Source organism: Schistocerca serialis, unplaced genomic scaffold (assembly GCF_023864345.2).
Source record: "Schistocerca serialis cubense isolate TAMUIC-IGC-003099 unplaced genomic scaffold, iqSchSeri2.2 HiC_scaffold_1400, whole genome shotgun sequence".
Lineage (NCBI taxonomy): Eukaryota > Metazoa > Arthropoda > Insecta > Orthoptera > Acrididae > Schistocerca > Schistocerca serialis.
Window position 1 is genome coordinate 5186505 of NW_026047626.1, and position 25152 is coordinate 5211656.

Genomic DNA, 25152 nt, shown 5'->3' on the forward strand with positions numbered 1-25152 from the left:
CGCTCCGTGGCGGCTGTGAAATTATCAATGCCCATTGCAGGTTGCTGCGTTGCTCCAAGGCATAATCCGTAGGTGGCGGTCATCCACTGCAGTAGGAGCCCTTGGGCGTCCTGAGCGAGGCATGTCACCGACAGTTCCTGTCTCTCTGTATGTCCTCCATGTCCGAACAACATCGCTTTGGTTCACTCCGAGACGCTTGGACACTTCCCTTGTTGAGAGCCCTTCCTGGGGCAAAGTAACAATGCGGACATGATCGAACCTAGGTATTAACCATCTAGGCATGGTTGAACTTCAGAAAACACGAGCCATGTACCTCCTGCCTGGTGGAATGACTGGAACTGATTGGCTGTTGGACCCCCTCCGTCTAATAGGCGCTTCTCATGCATGGTTGTTTACTTCTTTGGGTGTGTTTAGTAACATCTCTGAACAGTAAAAGGGACTGTATCTGTGATACAATGCCTACAGTCAACGTCTGTATTCAGGAGTTCTGGGAACTGGGGTGGTGCGAAACTTTTTTTGATGTGTGTATAATCGTATGGTACCTTCCACAGTAAGAGAAAGTTGTTTGAGATGTCTGTGAAATTTCCTTGCCATCAAACTAATATTCAACTGTACTTATATCCTATTAATTGAGCCTGTATTCATTAACTGTTACTATTTCTTGATAAAACGAGTCTAATTTGCTTCTACTATATTGATCTTCAAAAATGGTTCAAATGGCTCTGAGCACTATGGGACTTAACATCTTAGGTCATCAGTCCCCTAGAACGTAGAACTACTTAAACCTAACTAACCTAAGGACATCACACACACCCATGCCCGAGGCAGGATTCGAACCTGCGACCGTAGCAGTCTCGCGGTTCCGGACTGCAGCGCCTAGAACCGCACGGCCACCGCGGCCGGCTATATTGATCTATTTGATGCACTTATACAAATGTTATATGCACTTATATAAATGTTATAAACGGAAATTCGTACAAAAAGTATATTGTAATAATGGAGCATGAGTGTGGGTAAACCTTTAGCATCATGTCCATTACCAATTTGTGGGATTTATATATTCCTGACCTGAAGGGATTTTCTTTTATTCCTTAGTTTTCCAAAATTTGTAACACGGTTTTGTGAGGATGTATAACGTTATGACTGTGTCTTTGGACATCTTTGGATTATGCTTAGGGGAGTTGAAGATAGCGTGACGAATGGCGCAATATGTGACCTTTATATCTGAGAAAAGTACTCAGAATACTACGCAAATGATTAAGAGAAAATCTGCTGCGCCTTCTAATCATTTGTCATCAGAAATAAGTGTTCATGTGAAACAAATATTTTTTATGTAACTTTAGTTTTCGAAACGTTTTACCACACTGGTATTTAATGTAGTAACGAGTGACGTGAAACATTACAGTTCAGTTCCTGCTCCTCCGCGCCGATACCTGACAGCGAGAAGCGGCATTTAAGAAATAATTGTTTTGTGCTGTGTATGCTAATAGGAACAGAAGAGGCCCTCATAAGTGGTACAACACTATGCATCCTCTATCTCGCACTTCACAGTGGTCTGCAGAGTATGTGTGTAGATGCAGATGGTAGGCATTGTTTAAATGAAAGAGAGATTATCTGACCAGGGCTACTGGTATGGTTCACCTCTGTTTTTGACATTTCACGAAGATGTTCAGAAAGCAGTGTGTGTGGAATAGGACCGAAAGCCAATATTGGCTGTCTGATAGAAAATAATGTTGCAGGAATTAATAAGTCTACACAGATTATTTCCTCCACTTCTACATCTACATCTGCATCTACATGGATACTCTGTAAATCACATGTATGTGCCTGGCAGAGGGTTCATCGAACCACCTTCACAAATATTCTCTATTATTCCAATTTCGAAATGTATACGGAATAAATGTACATTTATGTCTTTCCGTGAGAGCTCTGATTTCCCTTTTTTATGACGATGATCGCTTCTCCCGATGTAGGTCGGCGTCAACAAGATATTTTCGCACTCGGAGGAGAAAGTTGGTGACTGAAATTTCGTGGAAAGATTCCTCTGGAACGAAAAACGCCTCTGTTTCAACGATGTCGACCCTAATCCTGTATCATTTCAGTGGCACTCTCTCCCCTATTTCTCGACAATACGAAACGTGCTGCCCTTCTTAGGAGTTTCTCGATGTACTCCGTCAGTCCCATCTGGTAAGGATCCCACACTGTGCAACAGTATTCTAAAAAAGGACGGACTAGCGTAGTGTAGAGAGTCTCTTTTAGTAGGTCTGTTGCACCTTCTCATTTTTCTAGCAATGAAACAGAGTCTTTGGTTAGCCTCCCCCGCAATATTTTATGTGTGTTCCTTCCAATTTAAGTTGATCGTAATTGGAGTTCATAGGTATTTGCTTGAATTTACGGCCTTTAGATTGGACTGCCGAAGGTTGACGGATTCCTTTTAGCTCCCACGTTGATTGCCTCACCCTTTTCATTATTTAGGATCAATTGTAAATTTTTGCGCTGTGCAGATATATTTTCTACATTGTTTTGCAATTTGTTTTGATCTTCTGATCATTTTATTAGTCGATAAACATCAGCATCATCTGCAAACAACCTAAGACGGCTGCTCAGAGTGTCTCTCAAATCGTTTATATAGATAAAGAATGGCAAAGGGCCTGTAACACTAAGTTGGGGAACGCCGTAAATTACTTTTGTTTTACTCGATGACTTTGCGTCAATTACTATGAGCTGTGACCTCTCTGACAGGAAATCGAGAATCTAGTCGCATAACTGTGACGATTTTCCGTAAGCACGCAATTTCAATACATGTTCCAAAACCCTTCTGCATAACGACGTTAATGATACGGCCTGTAGTTTAGTGGATTACTCCCACTACAATTCTTGACTACTGGTGTGACCTGTGCCAATTTACAGCTTTTGGGTACGGATCTTTCGTCGAGCGGACGGTTGTATATGATTGTTGAGAGTGGAGCTCTTGTGTCAGTATAATCTGAAGGAAACATAACTGGTAAACAGTTTGGACCGGTAGACTTGCTTTTGTTAAGTGATTCAAGTTAGTGCACTATTCTGAGGATATCTATTTCTACGTTACTCATGTTGGCAACTTTTATTGATTCGAATTCTGGAATATTTGTTTTCTTCGGTGAAGGAATTTCGGAAAGCTGCGTTTAATATCTCTGTTTTGGCAGCACTGTCGCCGACAGTATTTCCATTGCTATTGCGCAATGAAGGCACAGATTGTGTTTTGCCGCTAGCATACTTCACATACGACTAGAACCCCTTTGAATTTTCTACCATGTTTCGAGAAAAAATTTCGTTGTGGAAAATATTATAAGCATCTCCCGTTAAAGTCCAGGCTAAATTCCGAGCTCTGTAATAGATCGCCAATGTTGGAAATTTTTGGTCCGTTTAAAGTTGGCATGTTTTTTCATTATTTCTGCGACAGCGTTCTGACCTGTTTTGTGTACCAAGGAGGATAAGCTCCGTCGTTTGTTGAATTATTTGGTATAAATCTCTCAATGTGCCGATATCTTTTCTTTGAATTCAAGCCACATCTGGTCTACACTTATATTATTAATTTGGAAGGAGGGAAGATTGTCTCTTGGGAAGACGTCAAGTGAATTTTTATCTGCTTTTTTTGAACAGGTATATTTTTCGTTCATTTTTGGAGGACGTCGGGGTTACAATATTCAATCTCTCCACAAGAACCCTGTGTTCATAATCTGTGTATCCGTTTTGATGCTTGTTATTAGCTCAGAATTATTTGTTGCTAAGAGGAGAAGTGTGATTTCACAACCGCTTAGCATTCGCGTGGGCTCATGAACTGACTGCTGGAAGCAATTTCCAGAAAACGCGTTTAGCATAGTTTCAGATGATGTTTTATGCGTGCCTTCGAGTATAAACATGTATTTCCGCCAACATATCGACGGGAATTACAAATCACCACCAACTATAACTGTGTGAGTCGGGTACATGTTTGATATCAGCCGGCCGGAGTGGCCGTGCGCTTCTAGGTGCTACAGTCTGGAACCGCGTGATCGCTACGGTCGCAGGTTCGAATCCTGTCTCGGGCATGGATGAATGTGATGTCCTTAGGTTAGTTAGGTTTAAGTAGTTCTAAGTTCTAGGGGACTGATGACCACAGCAGTTAAGTCCCATAGTGCTCAGAGCCATTTGAACCAATGATATCAAACTCACGTTTTTTTTAACTGTTCAGTGATTGAATCATCTCAATCGGGAAGTCGGAAAAGGGAACCAATTATTATTTTATTCCGGTTGCCAACAACGACCTCTGCCCGTACTAACTCAAAGGAACTTTCTTCTTCTTTATTTTTAATAATGTGGGGCCACAGTCAAAATGTATTTCTTTAAAGTCAGTACAGCCGTTAAACGGTTGTTTATTTACAGTGTTACATTTACACTTACACAATCAAGATTTCGACTTCAAAGTACCACTTTCAAGTGTTTTCTGAAAGTAGGTTAGGCAATAACAGTGAAATACATAAGTGATACAACTGTATAACAATCCTTATTTGTAATGCTTACTTACAAGTGTTATAAACTGCCAAAGATGGCATATTGTCATATTAAAATACATTATTAGACACATTGTCTAAGAGAGGATATTTCTGATAGAGCCTATTTTCATTACTGAGTACTCCATCTTGATTGAATGACAGTTGGCTAAGTGTCAAATTGTCTTGGTCAAAGAAATTCCTGTTACAAGCAGGTGACCATTTTCTTTTAGTTTTGGGACTCCTGTGTTATTTGCACTTATTCCTAAGTAATGTTCTGACACATGTAACAGGATTTACATGCCTGATGATATGTACTCCATAAATATCGCCTCAAACCTCACTGGTTAATTAATGAGTGAATAGAATAAGTAATTGCACTGTATTGTGTAATTCTGAATTGAGTCAAAATTACACAACTTATAGTTGGCCACGTGTTAATTTCACGTAAAAAGCTGTATATTTACCTACCGAAATGTACTTTAAACAACTTCAATGGCAAGCTGGACTTTTATATTTATGGATGCAGCAAATATTATTGCGAAGTTTGTTATTGTTTATGAGCAGGGAACTTTATTGTATACTAAGATAAACAGGTACTGCAAAGATGTAACAGCCACCAAAGAAAATAAATTGTTCCTAACCTTTCCTATCCTACTGGACACTGAGTCCAAAAACTAAAAAAAAGTGGTCACCTGCTTGTAACAGGAATTTCTTTGAACTAGACAATTTGACACTTAGCCAACTGTCATTAAGTCAAGATGATGTACTCAGTAATGAAACAAAGCAGTTGGGTCTGCCAGAAATATGGACTCTTAGCCAGCGTGTCTAATAGTGTATTTTAATATAACAGTATGCCATCTTAGGCAATTTATAACGCTTGTAAGTAAGCATTACAAATTTGGATTGTTATACGGTTATATCACTTGTTATGTATTTCACTGTTATTGTCTAAACTGCTTTCAGAAAACACTTGATAACGGCACTTTGAAGCCAAAGATCATGATTGTGTACATGTAGACGTAACACTGTAAATAAACAACAGTCTAATGGCGGCACTGACTTTAAAGTCACAGGAACTATCTACTTCAATTGTGTGACAAGATAAACTACTTCAAACAGCAACAAACACGCCACCGCCAACTGTGTTTAGCCCATTCTTACGGAACACCATTAGGTTCTTCGTAAAACTTTCGGCTGATCTTATCTCCGGCTTTTTCCAGGTTTCAGTGGCCATAACGATTGGAGCATCAGTGCTTTGTATTAGCATCTGGAGCTCCGATACTATCGCAACACAGGTACGACAATTTACAACTGATATACTGTTGGTTCCTGTACCTACGATCTTCCTGTGTTCCGCCTGCGCCTTTTGGGACTGAAGCCTTTTTGCGTTTTCTAGAGACCCTCTAACCTGAAAAACCACCCAGTCCACGCCACACAGCCCATGCTACCCATGTAGCCACCTCCTATGTACAATGGACATGCGATCTATTCAGCAGAGTTCGAAACACCACCACCAGGTGGTGGCAGTCGAGGAATCTGCAGCCGACATGGTCGCAAAACCGTGTGAGCCTCTGATTCATACCCTCCGCTCAGCCATGCTTTCATCTCGCAAGAGAGCTGGGCGGATTTTATAACTTCTGTTAGCTGCTCGAAATCAGAGAGACTCTGTTTCGATCCAAAGCGAGACACATCACTGGGACCAATGTGAGCCACCAGCTGCAATTGGCTGCCCCCTGTGCTCTTCATGGCATCCGGAAGGACCTGTTCCACTTCTGGAATGACTACACCTGTAGTGCACACGGAGTGCACATTGGCTTCCTTCCCTTCTTGGCAGCCATGTCCCTAAGGGGCCCGAGAACGCTCCTAACACTGAAATTCCCAACTATCAGTAATCCCACCCACTGTGAATGTCCAGATCGTGCAGGCTGAGAGCTTTCCTTCGAAACAGGATAGGTGACTGCATCTGGTTGAGCGACAGTGTTAACCACAGAGACCTGTCTTTAGACTGACCGGGGAGGCCTTACATGCGGCCCTCTGGGAGTCTTTCACCAATTGCCACGGCCTGAGGTGACCCCTCACTCGACCACTGGTGAGAGGAGAACCTCAGTGCGAGCAGTAGCTGGACTAGGCAACAGTGAGGACCGATCGGAGGACTTGCATGTGCTGGAAATCAGTTGGATTCCCGCAGCCTAGCCGTAACAATGGTACACATCCGCTTCAGATTCAAGCAGTGTTACCAAAGCCATTACTGCCTGGAGCCGAGAGTGAAGTGCCACCAATCTGACTAGCATCTGCACACAACAGTCACAGTCCCTGTCCATACTACAGACCATGGAAAACTACACTATACAGGCAAACTCAATAGCGACACGTGCTGCCGAACTCTACTGCAGACCCTGACCAAAACTCAAGAACTGTGCCCAATAAATTACAATAATATACAGAGATTCAAAAACCGAAATACTGAAGACTCTGGTAAGACTAAATAATTCGTTCTTGATTAGGAACTTATAATATGTCACAAGATCGGTTTACTTTCCACTGCAAGAACTGTGTATATTAGGTATTAAATTAACATGCACAAACTCAAAAAACTGAACTATCAAATCACACAGATGAAATTATACAATTCGCTACTCGTTAGGAACTCGTAAAAGTCACAGAATTGGTTACTTCCCTGTTGCTGCTTCTGTCTGGGCCGATTGCTGCTGTCGGACTGATACATCATATGAGAAATGTCACATAAAGAGTAGCAGTATGCTTAACTTCAATTCAGATGTATATTCTAAAATAGAGGCTCTCAATATTTATCTATAATTAGCAACACTATCATAAGTGTCATTAAAAGTATTGCAGTAGTGTGGCAATAAATCGTCATACCCCCTTCTAAAGTGACAGCTTCCACTGCAGTAGGTTCTCCATCGATGCTCACTTCTTTATTACGTGCCTGGACCTATATATAATAGAAAATTTTCTTGTTATAAAAATGAGACCTGAAATTTGAAATGTGGTAACTGTAGCAGAGGTATAAATATTCTCTCTCTCTCTCTCTATCTCTCTCTCTCTTACTCCATCTCTCTCCCTATCTTCCTGTCACTATTCAGCGGAACCCGAAACACAACCACCATATGGCGGCATTAGAGAAATCTGCAGCCTACACAGTCGCAGAAGCGTCTGAACCTGTCATTCATATCCTCCACTCGGCTGTTTCATCTCGCAAGAAGGCGTACATATACATATACACTCACACACACTCAGCAGTGTACAGAACACTTTTTCAATACAAATTCCTCCAGTAACAAGAGACAGTCAAGATGGAGTACGTTTGACCCTTTTGGCTATGATTCTGATGTGTTCTACGTAGTAGTACAAAACAATTGCAGAATGAACAAAACTACACACAGTGGTGAGTCCATTAGGTTGAATATTTACATGCTCTATGCTTTCAATACCAATTTCATCCTAATTCACAAAACTTTCATGTATCAAAACGAGTGTACTGATATGTCTGTCTTGAAGTATTTCATCTTATAAATAAATGGGAGCAACATTTACTTGGATCTAAAAGATGAGAAAATGACCCATTGCAATCACAAATACATTAGTTGTTCTAGAAAATATTAGTGTTTTATAGAATTTTCTGAATAGTGAGAACACATGACAAGCCCTTAATAATACAAACATCAATTTTTCTCACTTATGAGAACTGAACACGTCAGTATTTTCAACGCAAAAGAAACAAAAAATTATTGGTCGTGTGATAACCCAGATTTGAAATGTGACTAGGTAATGGAAGAATATAACCACAGTCGTAACAGAATTTCATTGGAAATCATGAGTGATTTTGACCTCATATTACCCTATTTTCAAATGACATCAAGTACATGTCTGTTTCTGAAGAACAAAATATTTGAAGTTTGTCATATAATTAAGATTGTGCATTTGTTTCTTTGTAATAACTTAATACAAAACTCTCGACTGTCAGCTTTTAAATTAAATAGACTGTCAGCTTTTACTATAAATTGTGATCTCCATCACAAGAGAACTGTTTCTTATCTACTAAACTCTGACATATGAGTAACTAGTTTACACTATATATATGTGTGTGTGTGTGTGTGTGTGTGTGTGTGTGTGTGTGTGTGTGTGTGTGTGTGTGTGTGTGTGTGTGTGTGTGTGTTATTTTTATTGTGTAAATATTGAAAAAATCTTAAGAAATATTTATGCAAAATACAGATACAAACTTGTTGATAATTAAAAATCAGATCACAAACTTTGTTTACTGATGTGATCTAAAGAAATTATTAAATGCTGCAAAGGAGGTCCCTTATACTTAAATGCATGATGGTAATATGAAAAACATCACTGATTAATCTGCTAGGAAACCACTAGTGTCTGTTAAATTTCTATTTTGCAGATTATAAATTTCATATATGAAAATCGCAATTTATTGATTAATTTCAGAAATGTATTAATGGGTAAGGTTGAATATAATATCTAATATTAGTTATAAATTTTGTGTTATCAGCAGCAGACTTTGGTTTCACAGTTTTTACTTGTAGTAATAGGTACAGCTGTGAGAGAGAAAGAGAAGTGTTGCGATAATGTTGGACAATTTACTAAAGATGTTTTGTCAAACTCTTTTTAAAGATGAACTTATGTTTGGCTAAGTCCATAATAATAGTACAGTCTTATTACCTCAAAGTGGTATTTCTTTCCTGGTGATAGACCAGAAACAGTATAACAGTAAAGATCAATCCAAGCACCACAATATGTTGGTTCTGTTATAAGTTTCTTTTTATGGCCGCTGCCTTCTTTAGAATAAGTGATAATAAACGATTCAATATCCCCATACATGTTGACTGGTGGTGACCATCTCAAGCCAACCATTCTGCGACCTCTCTTGTAGACATTGAGGGATTGCACTGCATCAGGAGCTGGAAGAGGAGAATAAAATCAACTGTGTGAAAATAATAGAGCTCTGCTAACACAGTGAACTTCTATACTTCGAATCTCATGCACTCCATGCCTCAAAACATAATTGTTATGATGATGAAAAGCCAGATTGTTGGTCTATCGAACGATGTAACGATTATAAAGCTAAAAACCTGTGGTTAATTATTAAAGAAAAGCTAGGTAGTCAAGTTTGTGGAAGTGTATCTACACCAGGTGCTGACAAAACGAAAGGGTTAAAACTGAGTGAGCAATCGGATTTAGGAACTGCAAGCTCATATGGGACAAATAAAAAAGATCAACTAACGTCTCTTAGGAAAAAACTATTTGATCATCGCACATCTCAAGCTCATGGTATAGCGAACAAAATCCAGACTAACACAGAAAAACATATCATTCATAACCCAGTTTCTTCCATTGTAAAGGAACAACAAGTTGTTACTGAGTGCGTATTTCACACAGCTTATAAGCAAGCAAAGTTAAATAGACTGTTTTATGAGTTTGAGACAGAAATTGATCTCCACATTAAAAATGGTTTGGATATGGGCCGAATACTACATTCCAATGTTGCTTGCTCTATTATAATGCTTCATATTTCTGACCACATGACATCATTTCTAATAAGAAATTTAATAAAGAATGACTCCCAATTTTCACTTCATTGGATGAAGTCACTTCTCTTTCAAACATAAACGCTTTGATTGTATACTTTAGAACCTTGTTTAAAGGAATGGAAAACCCCATGACGCTTTTTGAGCTAAATGACACCACAGCATCTGGTATCTTGAAAGAACTTTCAAAGCAGAATCACTAGGTCTAGGCTATGACTTATTGAATTACCATTTAATCGCTTTGACTTGCGATGGAGATTCTGTCATGTTAGGAAAAAAGTCTAGCCTCACAAAGCAGGTGATGGAAATGTTTCCAAACATTCATCACAATAGAAGAAGTGGTGGGAATTAATCACTTTAAAATTTTAATGGATAAAGTTAGAAACATTCTCATCTGCTCTCTGTAAAACAGCATTGAGCTGGCAGTTGTTGTTAGACGTTTGGAACAAGAAATTTTATAAATCAGTCGTGTGCCTGACACCCGTTGGATGGCCTCCAGTTTATTGGCAGTAAAAGCTGTACAGAAAGATTACATCAGTTTTTAGAAGCATCAGAGGACGAGAAACGGGACTCAAAACATGGGGCTTTGTAATACATTGTCATATACATCTTTTGTTTCCAACCTAGCTGTAATGTATGATTGCTCAGAAGAGTTGGTCGATCTATCGCTACAGCTTCAAAGATCAAGTGTAAACCTTGTTCAAGCTCACAACGACTTTTAATAAAAGTGTTATCAAAGTCGGGTTGATGCAATGTGACAACATGCAAATGTATCTAACATTGCACTGGAAAATATGAACTTTCAATGTGTCGAAATTTATGTAAGATTTCTTATAAACAGTTTTATCGCAGCTTGACAAATAATTTGTCATCCAGGCTGTTGTCAACAGTGAATGCATCTGAAAGCTACGATGTTGTTATGAATGACATGAAGATCATTCACCCCAAATTCTGGCCTAAAAACATATCGATCACTTACGGAGAAAATAAGGTTTCTCGAATATGTGAAAGATTTAAGATTAATAGCCCTTGTGAAATAATAAAGGACTTCAGGGAGTACAAACAGGTTCTAAAACCAGTACTAAGCGGAGAAACACCAACTATTCTTGTACAGCCACCAACGTTCAAAAAATTCTTATCGGTAATAAACAGCATTGCAGTGTCGAGTGCGGAGTGTGAACGTGGCTTTTCTGCAATGAACTTATTTATGACACCACTGAGATCTTCACTCTACATCAGCACTGTTTGTAGTTTATTATGCATCAGACGTCTGGGACCACCTCTAGCTAGATATGAACCTGGGCGTCATGTAAAGTCTTGCCTGGCGAAGGGATATCATTCTTCACTTGCTACACAGTCAAAAGCACGAAGTGATAAAGTGTATAATGAAGACAATATCGTGTTTGTGATTGATTGTGTTTGAAATAATTTCGCAATGCATACTTTTTTCCTTCGTTTGAGCCACTGAGTAAGAACTCAGATAAAACTATGAGCTCAGTTAAAATTCAAAATGTCGTAAAAAGGTACTTTTTAACAATATATGTACAACGTATATTCTGCATAAATTGACTGGTCATATGCCACTGACTCTTGTCAGAATAACAAATGTTTGTGATTTTAAGTTAATATGCTATGTTGAAAGTGTAATATAATTTAAAGGGAAGAATTTAAACAAAGTTATATACCCTTAGGTCAAAGATATATACTGCATGTTGACAGGACTTGTTATTTTATGAGTGAAGGGCAATTAAATTCATATTTCAAACTACAAAATTGTAATCTCAAAATTAGCGCTGAATACGATTTATTATTAATGTGATATTCTTGATTTGGTAACATTTGTAGTTCATCATAAATGAGTTAACAGGTCGATACTCAATCTGACCGATTCAGTTTATTGGTCATTAGCATTTTAATTGTTGAATGACAAATCGAGCCAAAAATCTACTGAGATGTGAAATTCTTAAAGTTCTGCACTGGTGCTTCAAACAGTGTAACAACTTCATGTAGCCCAGTGAAGTAAAATTGTTAAATAATGGTTTAAAGTACAAGGCATTTTTTATATACACAGTATGTTATTGGAAATGAAAAAGTAATTTTAACAGAGCTATAATGTAACTCAAGAAGCTTTGATATTTTTGTAAAATATTCGTCAAAGATGGATGATTGTTGTAAGTGTGACCTGGATTGAGATAGTCGACTTCGCTGTGAAGCTGATTTTAATTCAAGTGCGTGTTTATTTTTGTAATAATTCTCTCCCAATGGGAAATGCGTTGACTGAATTTCCTACGAGATGTATTATAGGTGTAAAACTTTTTTCGGTCAGATTGCAGCAAACGTGTTAACATTTATGATAACAGGTCCCTTTTGACTGTTTGTGGTTCAATAAATAAATATTCAGTTTGCAGCGTCTACACATGAAATATGTTTTTCTCAGTTAAAAGACAGTATGGACTTACAGCACAGAACAAATCTGTCATCTGTATGACGAGTTTATGATTTTCTGATTATTATAACGTAATGTATAGCGTCACAGAATTTCCCAGTTTAATGGTTAGTTCTGAATCAAATTGGTCATTTTTTTATCAGATCTTTCTTTAATTGCTGTTGCTAACAACAAAATCCGACGATCCTTGAATTTTCATAATTGTTTTCCAGTAACTAATTTCTGTATATATTTGAGTAAATTATTTTTGTGTGAATCTGTGCTATAGACAGAGGAAGCATTTCCTTGGTTATGCTCACTGCAGGAAGTAAGATATTGAAATATTTAAATTGCGTGGCATTTTCCACAACTATTGTTTTCGTTTAGAAACAATACCCGTTGGTGCGTATTCTATGGTCAGGCTTATTGTAACTTAACTACATTACAGTTTTGTTATAGAAGTAATTTTATTTAAACTAATTTCTGTGGGGTCATAATAGCCTGTGTTCTGTGTTTACAATGATGTATATTCAATAGCGCGAGCTGAACAAAAGGTAGTGTTTATTGGGTAATTTGGTAGACAGTACTGGCAATATTTGAATACAATGTTTTGGCGTCGGGCAGCGTCACAATAGCAGTGAGGCGTACGTTCCATATAGATTCAGAATTACTTTCCGAATTACAATGCTTAGCCAGTTTCACTAGCATTTTCAAGCGCGCTTCATGTTTTAGTTTGATTACAGAGAAATAATCAGTAGATGCAGAAAGAAAGAGACGGAACTGAGTTTCTGAGTCAAGTGCAGAAGGCCTCTCTACACGACACCACCGAGAAGCGGGTCTCTGCGCGCCCGAGCGTTCAAAAGGCACGAATCAGCACGCCACCACTGGCAACGTGTGCTGCTGTTCGTGTGAACGGTTTTAGTGCCGCCGCGACCTGCTTTGATACTGCCGCCATTGTTACAACTATGCTGAAGCTACGTGCCGATTGTTCATATGCGGCGACCTCCTGCTTGGCCCGGTCAGCAGCGCCACGAAGTAGAGTTGTTTCAAGGCCGCCAAAAATTACAAACAACAATAGTGGTTTTTCAGGTCAATTTTTACACGTAGAGTCTCATGTTAATTTAATAGTAAAGACTTTTCTCTTAGGCTAGTAACATAGAAACTACTTAATTATTTTACGAGTTTGAAAAGAAGTCATAGATATTTTTATTCTATTAGTAACATTTTACATTTAGAAGCGAATTTATTTATTACCTGTGTAAATAAAACTTGTGACTTCTTTTTCACTCACTACCGTGAAAGTTTTACATACTGTATAGTCTTTCCCCATGGCAGTGTAACATGAGGTGGGTAGGAGAGGAAAGGAGGGGAGGAAGATTACGGCAGCCTCAGGACGAGGAGGGGGGAGGGGGAATGTTTTATCTTTATCTGGCATTGTTATCAACTCAGCCGCGATGCAACGATCAGCTGCTACGGTACAAAATGCACACGGAACTCACGTCTCGTGAAGACGTGGGAAATCGGAATTGTACGAGACCCAGATGGAGCAGGAATATCTTCATCGTCATTACCCGCTAAATGCCTTGTTGACTGATACTGAACACACGTTCATAGAGTAGCTACAAAGCAACTGTTCGAACGTTGCAGCTCGCAGCATTTGAAAACATGATGTCATAGACATGAAGACTACCGACTTGTGCCAATACGTATGAAGGAGGACTATGGAGCAAAGTGACACTGGTACGGTGGCAGGCTGTGGCAGCTATTGTTTATACTGGAACTTTGTGGTGTTATGTTTTTGATTATAAGATATTATGGTTTAAAAACCTGAACTTCAGACCAGTATTTCTCCTTGAAGAACTTATCACAATTCTCGCTCCGTGGCCGGCAGGAGCCTTGGAAGGGTGGGGGTGGAGGGGGGAGTGGTAGAATGGGGCGCGTCCTAAAACCTAGAAGTTTAGAAATTGAGCACTAAAGTACAGCAAAGTTGGGTGTTATTTTCAGTCTTTTTTTACGACGTTTCGAATTAGCAGAGTAACTGTGCGGTGATACTGACGGATATGAACAAGAAGGAGAAACCTCTCTGCTGCTCATTTGTATTCCTAGAGCATGTCCTCAGTTTTCGATTACCAAACAAATCTACTATACTCGACGTAGAATTGCATACACTCTTGAAGGCAAGACATCAGATGGGACGTATTCATCCTCAGGAATGGCTCGTCATATCCGACTCCCTCAATGTCCTCAAATCTATACAATGTATATAACTGGCAGGAAAATAAGAGGGTGGTATGGAAAGTTCTCGGAATCACCATGAGCGGTTCACGTGGTATTTATTGGACTGCTGCCTGTAAACACGTGCCACGTCAGTGCTCTTGGAAGAGAGATCTGGCGGTGACGTGGCTCTGTTGTTGTTCCTGAGCAATGATTTGCAAAGATGGAAAAAATCGAGATTCGAGAAGTGATTGAGTACTTCGTAAAAAAAGGTATGAAAGCAAAGGACATTCATGTCGATTTCGAATATACACTAGACGAGTCTGCTCCTTCATATTCAACTGTTGCCAAGTGGAGAAATGAAATCAAATCTGGTCCGGAGAGCTTAGATGGTGATCCGAGCAGTGGTTGTCCAAAATATGTCACTACTTCAAAAATCATTGCAAAATTGCACAAAATACTCAAGGAGCATCGCCGATTATAAGTGTGTGAAATTGCTCACTCTTGACAGATGTCATCTGAAAGGTTATATCACATTTTAACTGAAGAATTAGAAATCAAAAAAATTATCTGGAAGATGGGTGCCAATACTCTTGACATTGGATCAAAAACGTTTGAGAACGGACATATCAGAACGATGTTTGGACCGTTTTAGGAGAAACGAACAAAACTTTTTGCGACTTTTTGTGACCAAGGATGAAACTTGGGTGCACTACTATAACCCAGAGAGAAACCAACAGTCAAAGCAGTGGAAACATGCTGATTCTCCGCCACCAAGAAAGCCTAGACAATTCCTCTAGCGGGAAAGGTCATGACATCTGTGTTCTGGGGTGCGAAGGGGATTCTGATTGTAGATTATCATCCAGTGGGCAAACAATTACTGGAGAATATTACGCTAATCTCCTGGACAAATTGTAACAAAGGATATGCGTAAAAAGTCCACGTTTAGCAAGGAAGAAAGTCATCTTCCATCAAGACAATGCAGGCACGCATACATGTGCCGTCGCCATGGCAAAATTACACGAATTAAGGTATGAATTGTTGCCACAGCCGCCTTATTCACCTAATATGGCACTGTCAAACTACCATCTCTTCCCAAAACTGAAAATTTTTCTTAGTGGACGAAGATTCACTTCAAACGAAGAACTGAAAGCTCGAGTTGAGAATTATTTTGCAGGCCTTGAGGAAAGTCATTTTCGAGATGGGATCAAGGCTCTCGAACATAGTTGGACGAGTGCATTAACGTACAAGGAGAATACGTTTGAAAGTAAAAAAAGATTCAGTCATGTAAATACATTTTTTCTATTCTGTTCTGAGAACTTTTAAAATCACACTTGTATTCCCAGCACACCAAAGAGTCGTTGCTCTGCCTATGCTGCTGACATTTTTCTGCAACAAAGCGAAATGGATTACAATATAGCAGACACGAAAGCGTGTATTCAAAATACTGAGGTTCAGTATATGGTCCCCACCAAAAGGTTATATCCCAATACTTGCGGTATACCCTCACTTTTTTGTTATCAAATGAGTCGCCAGACTGGTAAAACCAACTATTCCAGCCGTCTTCATGCAGTATTACTTTAACCATGCCAATCTCTGATTGAAGATATGGGAAGAGAGAGCATCTTTGGCCCTCAAAAGGTGTTAAGTACTGGCACAGCACAACATGTGGGGAGTTTTGGGATGGATGAGGAACAAGCTGGGCAGTGGAACACGGCAGCACTGGCAGAGTGCAGAGGAATGTGTGGAAGAGATGGTCGCTGTCCTGAACATGGACAAAGTGAGACAGAGCTTCACGTGAGGGGGCATCCCTTATGGCTGTTCCTCCCCCTGTGCCAGCGGCCTGTGCCAGTGAGACTGCCTGTCCACCCGTTGTCGCCCATCATCTTCACTGCTGCATTCTTAGGGGTGCCGGTTGAAAATGGCGAGCCTCTTTGTACCACGTAGTGTTTGGGGTCTCTCTAACATTGCGACATCGGGTTGTCTATTCCTGGGGACAGTGATTTGTCATATGAGGGGTCCTTCTCAATCGGTTTTTACCTACATTAAGTTTTTGTGTTAAATAAGCACCACATATATATTGTTTTTCTGGAATCTAAGACTGCTTCAGTTACGATGTTCATTGATATGTGCTTGCGCCAGTTTGTAAACTTTGTTTGGCAGCACCTCTTATTCGAGTTCTGAGAAACTTAAATCGAAATTTGTTGTTGTAACTCATGGGTCTTATTTTATTAAAAGAGAAATGCTCAGTAGTTGTCTGGTACTCTGTAATAATAACACAAGTGTAAGACAAATGATTCTTGCTCTGTTTTAGAAAGTGTGTTTGCTTTGTCTGTATACAAATGAAAGTGTAAGCTAGGGGTCACTAGCATTCCCAATTGTGTGTGTCCTCTTGTGGACCAGAACATACATGGTATTTTTTTAAAAAAATGTCTTTGGTAATTATTTTGTTGGTCATCCTATACATGCCTCAGTTGAGATGATAATGATCTAATTTACTGAAGGCCTTAAAAAGAAAAAAGAAAATATGGGTGATCTCTTAAACATCTTTCTTGTTCCTTCATCATTGCAATTCGTTGTGCTCATTGCTGAGTGTCATGACCCGTGGACCAAGCGTCTCCATCTCGGACGGTTGCCAGCGTCCCTACTGCCTGCTGAAGATCTATCCATCTGCTCACTGCTCTTTCTCTTGGTCTCGTGTCCTCGATCTTTCGTTAGAAAATAATTTTCTCTAGATTTTCTTCATCTCTTCGCACAATATGGCCAAAGAACTGGAGAATTTTTTCGGTGACTCGAAAAGAAAGGCGTCTGGAGATATCGGGTTGTTCAATAATGGACACATTTGTTCTTCTTTCGGTCCACTTTATGTGTAGCATCCTACACCAGCACCAAAGCTCAAACACGTCGATGCACTGTTTGTCTCTGGCCTTGAGTGTCCATGTGTTGTAACCATAAAAGAAGACAGAAAACACGAGTGTTCAACTAGTTGGATCTTTGTCCTACTTGTTATTGCTCTGCTCTGCCAAATCTTGGTGAGCTTCTTCATAGCCACTCAACCTAGTGTGATCCGTCTTCTTATCTCAACTTCACAACTTCCAGTGCTGCAGATGGTTGAACCAAGATGGGTGAAGGAATGTACGATTTCCAGTTACTTTAATCAGCCTGTGAGCTGGATCTATTCTTCTCGATCAATTATCATGAGTTTGGACTTGCTGAGGTTGATGTCTAATCCATATGCTAAACTAATGTCCTTTAATCTTGTTAGTAGCACGGCAAGTTCATCTTCGCTGTTGGCTAAAAGCACAATGACATCAGCAAAACGAAGGGCACTGATAGTTTTCTCACCAATTGAGATGCCTTTGGTCCAATCATCAAGAGCTTTCCTAATGACATTTTCTGCATAGATGTTGTACAGATCTGGGGATAGGACACAACCCTGTCACACACATTTCGGTACTCTGAAGGAATCCGACGTGTCAGCACTTGTCTTTACAACTGCAAAGTGATTATTGTATAGACCTTTGATCAGTGCTATCAAGTGGAGTGGGACACCAAACTCTGTGAGCACCTGTCACAGCTTTTCCCGAACAACACAGTCAAGGCTTTCCTATAATCAAGGAAGCAGATGAAACAGGAACACAGAACTCTCGCGATTTTTCTATTGTATTATTTGAGGATCTGTTCACAAGTTCCTTTCCCTTCAAGAAAACCTGCTTGTCCTGTGGCTTGTTCCTTACTGGGCCAGTTTTCTTTTAAAGAGACATTGTATGTCCTATGCTGCCAATGTTAAATTATCGAATTTTGTGACCCATTATCTTGGAAACTTTTTAAGACACCAACTTACGATTTTCGATAATTATTGAATGCAAATTTCTAGATACACTGAACTAGAATTATTACGAAAATTGTATTGTGGGACATGTTATCTTTTTTTCTAAACACTCAATTTTTGACAGAATTTTGTAAATAAATGAACATAGAAACAAAACAACTGAGAATTTTTAATTATTCTTGCTCCATCTGTTTTTGAATCTCACACTTGGCATGTGTCTACCATCAGTACTTTTTAGAAAATGGGTAATTTATTGGAAGTAGTTCAGAGATATTGAGGTTTACACAGACTTACATTTCTGCATCTTTTATGCACTACAATTGCCCTGGCCCATATTCTCTGTCTTCTTCAGTGTCACAACAGCCCATTGCTTGCCTGCTCCTTTTTATTTCTTGCTTCTTTTGTCATTTGCTGAGTAGCTGACTCTGCTTCATGTACAAGAAGCTCATCCAGTTCCCACAGTCCTTTAGCTGTGTTCTGTCCAAATCTTAACCCCAACTTCTCCAGAACCTAAAGTCTTTCATAGTTTCCTCTATCAAAAGTTATTACACCATCAGACACTGCTAACTTTAGCGAGATAAGGCCAACAAATACATTTTTAGGCACATGGTGCCACACAACATTGTTGAGGGACTCATTCACAGTCTGGGTCTTCCCATGTAAACATTTCTTTAGTAGCTCAGGGTTTGCCAAATCTCTGTAAATAGGTTTGATTGCCTCCATTACTGCTGAAGGAAGAGAATGTTTATGTGTAAATTCATTCAGTGTACCATAAAATCCAGCTTGCCTATATTTACACCAAGTTTTTGGTAGATACAAAGCATGACATGTCTTCTCATAGGTTGACAGTCAATGAATGAAAGTGCTCCACACAGCGCTTTTCATCTTCTCTAAATTCTCACAGTTATTTCTAATGGCCTTCTCATAATATTCCTGTAATTCATCAATTACTTTGTCCGTTAGTCTTCCAGCACATTTTATTGTCTTGTCATCAGACAGTTTTGTGTTATCTAGCTTGGTTTTTGGTTTATGCAGCCATGTTCCCATCCTTTCCGTAACATGTCCTACACACACACCACAAACACAGTTACACTTTATCTTACAGAACTAAGTGTGAAATGCATCCACCCAACTCGTTTCTAAAGTTACTTTCCTTTTCTATGCAGTAGGGAGCGTGGTCACTTCAGAAACATTATCGTGGTTGCCTTCACTGCTAGCACACGTGTTTTCAAGTACTTCAAAAGAAAATGCAGGTCTCACATATCTGTTACCCGCAAATTTGCGTTTCTTCAAGTTACTTTTAACCTAAGTCATTTTATTTACAAATAAAAGCAATTGACGTTACCTTACTGCAGAAATAACCGATAATTACACTACTTAAAAATTAAAAATAATACCAGAAACAAAGGAATGATTTATTCGCAATGCCAACTCCTGAGATGCAGCAGTAGACACAAAACGAATCAATTCACAGCCTTCTAGACTGTGTAGGTCTCAAGATATGACTGCTCAACTGTGGCAGTATATATGCAGCTGCGAAATTTGACACATGTCAACATTCAAAATATTATTTGAAGGTCCCACAATTGTCTGATTTTAATGTATTATACACCAAAATATTCGGTAAAGTCCAAAGTACATTATGGAGTAGAAAACAGAAAATGTCAAATTTCTCAAATTTCATGTACAATGTCCCCTTAAAAGAGTTCTGACTGCGGACTACAATTGATTTCTTGTGCTTCTGTTGAAATCTCTTTTTTTAATTTTTAACATTACATTTACTTTCTGAAATTTCATGGTTTTAAAATCCTTTGGAATATCCCTACGTGGCCCATATGAGTATATGGTTTAAAATTAGGAAGAAACCTCTGGCAGGAATTGGTAATATTGGATCTATAATGTGACTGTTCTCATCCTTTCATTTAAAGTATTTCTTTGTCATGTGGTGTTATTACCCACATGTACAAAGTGAGTGCTGTGAGAATAAAATTGTTTACTGTTTTTAGACATGTAGGCGCAATGGCCACCACTACCAGATCTCTGTGTCCTAATATTTTAGACACATACATTCCATACATTCGAGATGGCTGCGACTAATATACTAGCTCCTATGTCTGTACCCATACATGGTACAAAATATTAAATCGTGCGACGACAAGTCGAACGCAAAACGAAGTAAAATAAAATTGTAAAACTGTACATGATTGAAAATATCACATGGGGACTCTGAAAATGCGCGTGTAATTAATAGGCAGAATGGTAATTTGTAATGAAATGAAATAATAACGAAGCAAAATTCTCGATAAGATAACTGTGTAGAATGTGCATAGCAACATAATTGTTCTTTTACTCGCTGGTGGAACAAACCAGCGTTATTACACAAACTCTCTGATCTAGCCTTGAAGAAAACGAACGCTACAGCGGCCATTTCGCATTGTAAGTTGTTAGTTTCAAAGAATATATTGTAATTTATGCAAATTGCGCATTTTTCTTTCATGTATATCGTGGCCTTCATGCAGAAGTAAGAATTAGGTTTATTTTTCAAATTTTTTATTACGCTGGATAAACGAGAAGAACGGCCGAACAATAGACCATTCTTGGTAGACGTCTTACGTAGGAATAATTTCATTATAATTTCATAGCGTTCCGTCATCATCGGATGCTTTAATAGACTGAAAATCATAATTAGTAAAAAAAGAAAAAGAAAGTGCATAAATTAATATATTTCATATTAAAGTAAAAACCAAAAACTATCAGTTCAGTATAATTCGGTTCTAGGCGCTACAGTCCGGAGCCGCGCGACTGCTACAGTCACAGGTTCGAATCCTACCTCGGGCATGGATGTGTGTGATGTCCTTAGGTTAGTTAGGTTTAAGTAGTTCTAAGTACTAGGGGTCTGATGACCTCAGAAGTTAAGTCCCATAGTGCTCAGAGCCATTTGAACCATGTTTTTTCAGTATAATTGGCCGCTTCTCAGCAAAACAGATCATTTCGTTTAAAAAGGAAATACTTTATTTAACTCAAAGGTTTCTTTTCATAATTTCCCTACGGTAAAGCTATCCTGCAGCAATATTTTAATGTGATGACAAGAGATATAATCCCTGAGATTACATCTATGTTTTTGTCTCTATGGATCCATCACATTGACATCAATTTTTCAACAGACTTTAAAATCGTCTCCCGCAATGCTATATTGACGAGGCAGTGAGTCGCGTGCTGTTAAATAATCAGAGTTCAGAGAACGATTTTACGAAAGTATAGATTCAGGTCCCTCATATTATCATCATTCTTTCTTGTGTCTGCTCCCCCAAATAAGTGCTCTATTTACGCTATTGCCAGGCGTAAATAAAGTTAGGCATTGAGATTTTCTTACACTCTTTTCGTCATATCCGTCGAGGACACCGTAAGTAAACTTGAGACGGTGTTCGAACCTGGATCTCCCCGGTTTTAGCAGACGATCGGAAGAATGTGGTAACATTTTCAAGCTTTTGCCAAATGTTTGACTTAAGTAAGAATGAACTGTGTTCTAACATTTGTCGGGTCGTCACAGTGCATTTGAATAACTTATCACCCAGTAAAATTTTTCTAATCCGTAACTGTAGCATTAAGGCTATAGATTATGTTTGAAACAACGCACATTAACATTAATGAAACAAATAACCCTACAATCTATGTCACCTAATTTATTGGATGAATGAATGTGATAAAGTTGGAATCTGGTTTCAAGCATTTTTTTTCTTTATGAGTTTGTTTATTTTAAGCATATTTGTAACGGAATATTGTAGCAAGAGGGCTAAAAACTCCACTGCTGAGTGCATCAAATCCACGTCCGCATAAAACCTTTGCGATTCATACAAACAGTGAAATAGGGCGAAAATTCCGCTAGGAATGGCTGACATTCTTCGGAGGATCGAGTTTTTCTGATGCTACCACAAACCGAGTTCAGCTGCCTTTACATTTATAGGTAATTCCGGCGCAGTGTGGTATATTTTTGCGTTTCCTATTTTCCTTTCCTAGTATGTTTCATACTACACAAAAAAGAATAGGAAAAATGTTCTGTTTCATGTAGTAGTTGTGGTATCAAAATCGAGTGAAGCATTATGTGACTTTGACTAATAAGGATTACGTCACGCAATTTGAAGACCTTAATAATTGTTTAAAACCTCAAATTAGGATTACATGCTAGAGAAGGACTTGAACCTGGGTTCTTGTCTGTTGCAGGCGCTGCTTGTAACAATCAAAACTGTGTGACGAATTTAAAAACAGCGGATACTGAGGTGTGGGGGGACATATTCATAGACAACCATTAATATCTGAATGCTCCTAAATGTGCCGCACAGCTTTTGCCACATACTCTGCCATATACTTCCGTCCACGGTTCACATAAGCCACTATGGAATCTGGAAAGGGTTATCCGCCACGTGGGACCGAAGGTACGCCTTGATAACCACTTGCAGTGGCATCGCCCACCATAGCATAGAAGGTTGATATTTGGTTTGCCGTGCGGCACACGGTAGTGGCTTCACAGACGATTTATTTATCGTAAAGCTCATTGCAGAGTGAATGACACCCTATGGTGACAATGTTCTCAGACAAACATCGGAAATCTAAAGTAAATAATGTTCCTGCTTCTAACTTGGATGATCTAGTCGATGTTGATCATTTAAATGAGTAATATCACACCTACTTTCATTGTCACAGACGAAAATGTAATCCCAGGCAGGTGTTAGCATTGTAGGTAACTGCCGGTTTTCATTTAATTGAGAACCTACTCATCTAATCACCTGTGAGTGAGTGTGTCCCGTTCCGGACCTACTCATCTCTGGAAAATTCAGCCATCCGTGATCAGAGGGAATGAAACCCAGTGCATGTACAATAGTAGCTAACAGCGCCAACCACTCCACCACACATGTAGTCCTAGCAGGTAAGTCGCACTACTCTGGATGGGCTAAACTCAAGCATTGAGTCCAATAGAATCACCCTGAGCATTTTGTACGACCACTTTCCATAATACGTGTGGCTGTGCAGAAGGTGGCCAACACGGGGAGGAGAAAATGATGGCGTCCTACGAACTTCAGCTTTTTCCTTGCTGGTGCCCACCTTATTTTGACTGTTACAAGCGATCAGAGACAATATGTGCGTACAAGCCCAGAGACCGTGGATAATATCTAAAAGGAAATCTTTGTATGTAGTGAGTTACAAGCTAATTTCTTTCTTACTATGTAACGGTGTTATGTGCCGATACTACGGCCGTCAGACTTCTGTAAAATGAGTACTCCTGTGGACGCTCACAGAAGATACAGTATGAGATCAAAAGTATCCGGACACCTGGCTGAAAATGACTCACAGGTTCGTGGTGCCCTCCATCGGTAATGCTGGAATTCAGTATGCTGTTGTCCCACCCTTAGCCTTGAAGACAGCTTCCACTCTCTCAATGAAGGTGTTGGAAGGTTTCTTGGGAATGGCAGCTCATTCTTCACGGAGTGCTGCATTGAGGAGAGGTATCGATGTCGGTCGGTGAGACCTGTCACAAAGTTAGCGTTCCAAAACATCCCAAAGGTGTTCTATAGGATTCAGGTCAGGACTCTGTGCAGGCCAGTCCATTACAGGGAAGTTACTGTCGTGTAACCACTCGGCCACAGGCCGTCCGTTACGAACAGGTGCTCGACCGTGTTGAAATATATAATTGCCGTGGGATCGCCACATTGTGTACCGTCATTCGTCACTTCACACAGCGTTTTTCCACTGTTTAATTCTTCCAATGATTACTCTCCTTACACCAAGCGAGGCGTCGTTTGGTATTTACCAGCGTGATTTGTGGCTTATGAGCAGCCGCTCGACCATTAAATCCAAGTTTTCTCACATCCCGCCTAACATAGTACTTGCAGTGGATCCTAATACAGTTTGAAATTCCTGTGTGATGGTCTGGATAGGTGTCTAACTATTACCCATTACGACCCTCTTCAACTGTCAGCAGTCTCTGTCAGTCAACAGACGAGGTCGACCTGTACGCTTTTGTGCTGTACGTGTCCCTTCACGTTTCCACTTCACTATCACATCGGAAACAGTGGGCCTAGGGATGTTTAGGAGTGTGGAAATCTCGCGTACATACGTACGACGCAAGTGACACCCAATCGCCTGACCATGTTTGAAGTTCGTGAGTTCCGCGGAGCGCCCCATTCTGCTCTCTGACGATCTCTAATGACTACTGAGGTCGCTGATGTGGAGTACCTGGCAGTAGGTAGCAGCACAATGCACCTGATCTGAAAATCGTATGTTTTTGGGTGTGTTCGGATACGTTTGATCACATAATGTATATGAGTAACTAATATAACGCACCATGAGCAACTTTTGGTTTTTCATAATATCATTGAGTACTCATTTTTTATTTCATGTTAAGCCTTTGTTCATTTTTCCTTTACTCCCAGTAACTATAAGAGATCAAAGTTATGAGGCTAGCAGTTTAAACCATTCTACAACAAGCAGAAATTAACGTAATGGCAATATAAGAAGATGAAGTCTCATACAGCGGGGTTCAGAGTATACAGGGTGTTCGGAAATTTCCGTCTCAAATTGCTTGGACATGTAGATGGGAGTGACTAACTG

The 25152-nt window shown here is 39.5% G+C and overlaps 1 protein-coding gene across 1 annotated transcript in view; it reads right to left on the minus strand.

Annotated features, from left to right (window-relative positions):
• The window catches only part of LOC126442674 (phosphatidylinositol phosphatase PTPRQ-like), a 402005-nt gene that overhangs the window by 74318 nt on the left and 302535 nt on the right, over positions 1-25152 (minus strand). Inside the window, exons 13-14 of the mRNA XM_050090726.1 lie at positions 9210-9448; positions 7395-7467 (exon numbers count right to left, since the gene is read on the minus strand). Of these exons, the coding sequence (XP_049946683.1) occupies positions 7395-7467; positions 9210-9448 (312 nt within the window). The remainder of the gene's footprint in view (positions 1-7394; positions 7468-9209; positions 9449-25152) is intronic.